The sequence below is a fragment of the Carassius carassius genome, chromosome 29 (genome assembly GCF_963082965.1).
Source record: "Carassius carassius chromosome 29, fCarCar2.1, whole genome shotgun sequence".
Classification (NCBI taxonomy): Eukaryota; Metazoa; Chordata; class Actinopteri; order Cypriniformes; family Cyprinidae; genus Carassius; species Carassius carassius.
The window spans coordinates 12220724-12228326 of NC_081783.1; the positions used below are offsets into that span (position 1 = coordinate 12220724).

General features: G+C 35.9%; 1 protein-coding gene across 1 annotated transcript; it reads left to right on the forward strand.

Moving 5' to 3' along the window:
* Positions 1-1676: 1676 nt before the first annotated feature.
* On the forward strand, positions 1677-7178 carry LOC132109643 (neuronal acetylcholine receptor subunit non-alpha-2). The gene is made up of 6 exons (XM_059515899.1): positions 1677-1893; positions 2554-2702; positions 3964-4008; positions 4921-5030; positions 5127-6003; positions 6629-7178. The coding sequence occupies exons 1-6, from the start codon at positions 1833-1835 to the stop codon at positions 6773-6775; spliced, it is 1389 nt and encodes a 462-aa protein (XP_059371882.1). The 5' UTR covers positions 1677-1832; the 3' UTR covers positions 6776-7178.
* The last annotated feature ends 425 nt before the right edge of the window (positions 7179-7603 follow it).

Here is a 7603-nt window from a genome sequence, read left to right on the forward strand (position 1 = left end):
CAATTTTTGTCACTTTTGCACTTTCATTTACGTACATTTTAATGCTAATATATGGTTACAGATAAAAGCTTTATGCGGCTTATGAATCTGCATATTTCTCTCCCGATTCAGTTGAGATGACTTCTAGGATGGCCTGAGGGTGAATAGATCTTTAGCAAATATTCATTTTTGGGTGAACTGTTATTTTAAAAACTGGGTAATTAAAACTCTAAAATAATTTTAGAAAATAGTATCTGTTGAAACAGTATTTTTTTCCACATGACTGCTTGTAACACTACACTGGTAAATAAAATCAAAGCATGCATCTGCTGTGCAGAAGGGGGTCTTTTCCCCTTTTTTATTATCACGATAATGACCAATTCTACTTGCTGGCGTTTAGGACTGTATTTTTGATTTGTTAATTTCTGAGGACTCTTAGAGATATTTTTAGTGATTTTCAATGTTAACTCATCATGACTGTGGCTCTGCTGATTTAACAGGTGGCGACAGTGCAGTCAGGGGAGTGTGCAAATGGAGGCTGAGATGCATTATTTAAAGGAGTGTATGAATATTTAAGTTATTTTTCAGTATGTTTTTGCTCTCTTTTGAAGATGGCAGTCTGTGTGCAGATTCATGCTAACATGCATCTGCAGTGTAGATGAAGTAAGCTAAGCAAAGAAGTGAGTCAGCAACCATTAAATCATAATGCCAAATGCAATAATACCAGCGCATACTTCACAACTTTTAACTACTGCAATGCATTTTTCTGATTCTATCAATGCATTATGACAGAGTTCTGATGTATATTAGACATTTGACCATGTTTTTATGTGAAGTTTAATCTCATGTTCGAATAATTGAGAATCACATGCAATGGCATGAGGGAAAAGTGACACAGACCCTCTCGGAGGCCACAGCTGGTTCCAACTGGAGCAGAAAATCATCTGAGCTCAGACAGTAGCCATGAACGCTGAGGAGATATGTTTGCCCGAGCTGTTGCTTGGACTCAATGTGAGTGCTTACACAAGAGATTCAGCTGTTTTTATTTTAGTACGTCTGTGAGATTGTAGACAAACACATTATAGACCAGTGCATATTGTTACCAAGACTAAGTTGGATTTCACCTTTATATAGCCAAAAAAGGAAAGAAAAAAATAAAAATAAACGCACAAAACTGGCCAAAGCTGTACAAAAAACATTCAAACAGTACTTGCTGTATACTTGTATACAATATACAATACTTCCTGAAAATCTGTTTTGTAGTTTGAGTGATGGAAAATGAGTTGACAGCTATAAATGTACATCCTGTGATTTACATAACATACAAATATCATTTGAGATACATAGAGTATTTAAAGGTGTATTATTATTTAATATATTAACATGTCTCTCTCTCTCTCTCTCTCTCTCTCTCTCTCTCTATATATATATATATACTTTATTTTACCAACTGAGCTATGTCATCACTAACTTTTTACAATCTTATGGATTTTATTTTCTTCTTTTTACTTTATGCCGTTTTCTCACGTTCACTTGAACTGTGAGGAACTGTGCTGTTGGCCACCTTGGCCAAAGAGTGACAATTACAATTACACTGTGCAGCATTTTCTGAGTATGTTGATCTATTTCCTGAAGCGATGCATTCATCTGTCCCTTTAAACTGACACGCACGCGCGGGACTCGAGCGCGCGCGCGCATGGATAGATTGCAGCTAGGAGTGATCTACTCACATCCCCTGCTTTACTATGGTCTAGTATTCACAACAAATACCAACCACAAACTTTTATCGCTTGTTACGAAAAGTTTTTTATTTATTTTAGTTGGTTTTACGCAATATAAAACTTTCTCCCAAAATGACGCTGACAGTCATTGGTCTTTTTACCCTGTTTACCAACATCATCGCCATCACGCCTGGTAAGTACAAAACAATCACTGTCTCTTTCTGCCCTGTAAAGTTATTTCAATGTTTGTTTGTCAACATTTTTTGTTTTTGAGTTATGGACTACTGTAAGCATAATGCATTTAAAGAGTTGAAAAACATTTAGGCTATTATTTGCAATCAATATGTAATGTATAATTGTGTTATCAGAATGATTTGCGCTCCTTCCTTGCGTACCGCAGTTTGCAATAATGACATAATGAGTCGTTGAACAAAGTTTTGAATCGTTGTGTCAGCAATAACACTCTGCGAGTTATAAGAAATCTTATCATGATTATTTATTTTTTATTTACTTAAATTTCACCTCAAAATGTAATTTGTTCGTTGTTTAGTTGAGTGCACTTGTCCTCAGTTGAGGTCAGTAAACAATTAGTGAAGGGCGTATAGAGCGGACTTCTGCTGACTGTCATGTCTATGGAGTGTCTGGTTTCTGTCTGTCCTTGTCTGTATGTCATTACACTTAGTGTACTCTATTCATATGACTCACTTTTATAAATCACAGCCATTTTGTAGGTAATTAAAGCACAAACACTGTTATTTCAGATATATAGGTTACATAAACAATGGTTTTAAGCTGTGAGAAGTTACATCAATGATGTAATAAGATTATGATAATGATATGTGTGTTTTAACAGCTAGAGAGTTTGTATCCCTGGCAGAAAGAGAAGATGCTCTTCTTAGGGAGTTGTTTCAGGGGTACCAGCGCTGGGTCAGGCCGGTTCAGCATGCAAACCACTCTGTGAAGGTCCGCTTTGGATTGAAGATATCTCAGCTAGTGGATGTGGTAAGACTAAAATACAGAATCAAAATTTTTAAACTTAATTTGGAAGCTTAGCTTTGACAGTCCTTGGTTGGTCTCTGTCCATGGTGCTGAAAACACAACAGATGGAGCTGTCCATGGTTTTGAAAACCATTGACATTTGAAGCCAGTTTATTTCTGTATATTGGGCATATGTTAGGGGCATCTGCTTCTTTAGTCTATATATAGGAAATATTGCCTTACTGCAGTTCACATCTATATTTTTCCCCCATCTCCTGGATTTATTCTGCCTTACTTTTTCTTTGAAAGGGTTTTGTTGTTCAGAAGACTTGTGTGATAGGAGGCTGAATTATTAAAAGAGCAGAGATCCAGAGAGCTGTAGAATCTTTAACAGTACGTGCACACAAAAATCCACTGGTGTACTATTTCCCTCTGTGATTAAATTATTCAAAGTAAACATAGTAATTCAGCATTTTTTATGAAAATGTATTTGGTAAGCAAATGCTGCAGGTATTCAATTCAGCAAATAGACAAAAACACACTAACATTCAACGCAGTAGTGATCTAAGCTGCTTTGAGCCTGAATGAGTACATTATGTGTTTTCTTGGTAAAACTTGTTTCAATGTAAGATTTAAAATTCTGCATGAAATCCATCAGCATTATAAAGCATTTTATTCATGCTTAAAAAAAAGCAATAAACACCCAAACTAATAAGTGCACCATCAAGTATTTGTTGTTCCTCTCAATGATAAAAGTCAAACTATGATGACGTCAACTTACTGTTGCTACATTGTAATGTGATTTACTTGATAAGGGCTCAGATGTGCCTATTTGATATTATTGATTTAAAACCTACCTAAAGGCACAGGTGCCCAAGAGCCTCGTAATTCAGAGTATTAGATGGGTTTAAAAGTGGTTATGCTGGACGTTTATCAAAAGATATAGCCAATGATTTTGAGGGCTATGGAAAATAAATAAGGACAGCTATTATTATGTGGGCTGAATCACCCCTCTCAGCACGGCTCTTCCTCAAATATCTCATAATCTCAAGACAAATTGGTAATAATATAAACCTGTTTGATGAAAAGTCTTTACCCAGTTTGGTTCTTTATGCTGCTTATTCTGTTTTACAGCAGACTTTAGAATTGATTAATTATCTCATCTGAGTTAATCACATCTCTCTCTCTCTCTCTCTCTCTCTCTCTCTCCCTCTCTCTCACACACACACACACATCTCAGTTGCTTATTACATTATCTTTCTTTCTTCTCTGTTTATGAATTTAGGATGAGAAAAACCAACTCATGACCACTAATGTGTGGCTATGGCAGGTATGTAACCATAAGCATCACTGTAAAAATGGTCTGGGAATTGTCTAGGGGAAAAATGGATACAATAACATCTAAATTAGTTAAGTGTATTATCAGGTAGTATAAAAATAATAACAACCTACCTACCTTCTAATGGCTTGTTTTTTTATTTTTTAAAGCCTCTAACACTGGCTTTATTATTTTTCTATTCTATCTACTTGATTTCTTTTTGTTATGTGTATATACATACATACATACATACATATATATATATATATATATATATATATATATATATATATATATATATATATAATAAACCTTGCTATGTGTACTGCGATAGGCTGAGACTATTGCTCTTCTGTTAGTTTTGATCTCTTCTATTGTCTTCATTTATTAGTCGCTTTGGATAAAAGCTTTTGCTAAATGACTAAATGTAAAATTAAAATGAAAAATACAATATGAATAAAAACTATAATTGTATCTTTTGTAATTATCTTTTTTCTTTATAATTAATTCAAAATTGTGACTCTGGAGCACAAAACCAGTCTTAAGTGTCAATTTTTCGAAATTGAGATTTATACATCATCTGAAAGCTTTCCATTGATGTATGGTTTGTTAGGATCGGACAACATTTGGCCGAGATACAACTATTTGAAATTCTGCAATATGAGGGTCCAAAAAAGTCGAAATACTAAGAAAATCACCTTTGAAGTTATCCAAATGAATTCTTAGCAATGCATATTACTAATCAAAAATTAGGTTTTTTTATATTTATGGTAGGAAATGTAAAAAATATCTTCATGGAACATGATCTTTACTCAATATCCTAATGATTTTTGGCATAAAAGAAAAATCGATAATTTCGATACAATATTTTTTGGCTGTTGATTGCTTTTGTGTACCAGGCTCACAATTATTATTTTTCTTAAGGAATGGCTGGATTATAAACTGCGATGGAACCCTGAGAATTACGGTGGCATCACCTCTATAAGAGTCCCGTCAGAGAGCATCTGGCTCCCAGACATTGTTTTATATGAGAAGTAAGTTTGTGCCATTGGTGTGGATATCAGTTGTATCAAGTATGACTTCTTTTGGAATATCAAGATATTAATATATGCTTTCTTGACCATTTTTAGTGCTGATGGACGTTTTGAAGGCTCACTTATGACCAAAGCCATTGTGCGGTACAACGGCATGATCACATGGACGCCTCCTGCCAGCTACAAATCCGCCTGCACCATGGACGTGACCTTTTTCCCATTCGATCGGCAGAACTGCTCTATGAAGTTTGGCTCTTGGACATATGATGGAAACATGGTCAAACTAGTCCTCATCAACCAGCAGGTGGACCGAAGCGACTTCTTTGATAACGGCGAGTGGGAGATTCTCAGCGCCACTGGGGTCAAAGGCAGTCGGCAAGACAGCCACCTCTCCTACCCCTACATCACGTACTCGTTCATCTTGAAACGTCTTCCTCTCTTCTACACACTCTTCCTCATTATTCCCTGCCTGGGCTTGTCCTTCCTAACAGTGCTGGTCTTCTACCTGCCCTCTGATGAAGGGGAAAAAGTCTCTCTCTCCACCTCCGTCCTGGTGTCCCTCACTGTGTTCCTTCTCGTCATCGAGGAGATCATCCCTTCTTCTTCCAAGGTTATCCCGCTGATTGGAGAGTACCTGCTTTTTATCATGATTTTTGTCACTCTCTCCATCATTGTGACCATTTTTGTGATCAACGTCCACCACCGCTCTTCAGCTACTTACCATCCCATGTCTCCGTGGGTGCGTTCGCTGTTTCTCCAGCGGCTACCTCATTTGCTCTGCATGAGGGGAAACACAGACCGCTATCATTACCCAGAGCTGGAGCCTCACAGCCCTGACCTTAAGCCCAGGAACAAGAAAGGGCCACCTGGCCCTGAAGGAGAAGGTCAAGCTCTGATTAATCTGCTGGAGCAGGCTACCAACTCGGTTCACTACATCTCACGCCACATTAAGAAGGAGCATTTTATTAGGGAGGTAAGGACTTGAAGATGTCTTGAGATGAAGGTAAAGGGAAGTTTCTAGTGAATGGCTGCATTTATAAATAAAAAAATTAACTATTAAAACTATTTTTAGACAAACACTAAAGTTTAAGGTCGTTTAAAATAATTTATTTTAGAAATGATGCATTAACTTGAACTAAGAAAAGTGTTTACTAAATAAATGCTGCACTTTTGATCTCACCGTTATAAAAAGTTTAATAGTTTTAATAAACATTATTAGGCAGCATAACTATTTTCAGCAATGATATCAATAAGAAATATTTATTGAGAAGCAAATCATCATATGAGAATGATTTATTAAGGATCACGTGACATTAAAGACTGGAGTACTGGCTGTTGAAAAATTAAATGTTGCCATCACAGGAATAAATAAAATGTCACTATTTTAAAAATAAATAATTTTTATTTACTATATATTTAATGATGTTTTGCAGTAATAAAGTTGCTCTAGCATACTCTTGATGTTAAGAATGAAGAAAGTAATAAAAATTATGTTTATTAGCACTAATGACGATTTTGGTGTTGACTATTATATGATGATGAAGATGCCAGTCATGACAGTTATGATAATGATAATGAACCTTCCTTCTTTCTTCCAGGTAGTTCAGGACTGGAAGTTTGTGGCTCAGGTGTTGGACAGGATTTTTCTCTGGACCTTCCTCACAGTCTCTGTGCTCGGCACCATCCTCATCTTTACACCTGCCCTCAAGATGTTCCTGCGCACACCTCCGCCTCCTTCTCCGTGACACTCGAGACATTCCAGTCAAATACATCCCATCACGAAAGGAAATTGTACTCTACCACTAACATTACAGACAGTGCACATTACTATGTAAATGTAATTTGTTCGTTCACTGCATTAAAGACTCAAATGTATGATTAACAATGTAAGATGACCATGTTAATCAGATGTGATGTAAGCAGAGTAGCATCATATGTCCTTAGATACGTTTAAAACTTTTTGTTTGTAGATTGTTTAGTTATTGATTCTCAAAATTGTATTTACACTCAACATAAAAAAACTCACAAAAAAGAAAGAAGAAGAAAAAAATTATTTTGACTTGTGCAAGAAAAAATAAAATCTCCACAGAATTAGAAAACTGCTTTGTCCATCTTCCTGAGAGGACACAACTCTGGTTCCTGTCCTGATTCTTAGTATACCTTTTCTTTAGCACACATTCCACAATTTAAGCATTCAAACTGAGGAGCAGAAAAACAATACAATTCAATAAAAATGAATTTTTCAAATGAAAAATGTGTTTGCAAACACATGCAACTACACTCAGCCTTTCTAGCTACAATGTAACTATATTATTTAATCTTTCTGGTAAACGAAATTAGGTTCGAGATGATGAGTGTCACATTACCTTCTTTAACAGGTAGAAGAGAAGACCCAGTAAAAACAGTGCAGTCAATATGCTGAGTAGAATGACCCACCATGGGACTCGACTGAGCAAAGCAGGCTTTCTTTTACGGAAAACCGTTAGCTTCACCTATATTAGTCAAAAAAATATTATTCCAGTTAGTTTCATCTAAACATTGCACAAATAAAAAATGGTATAAATGAGTGCTAA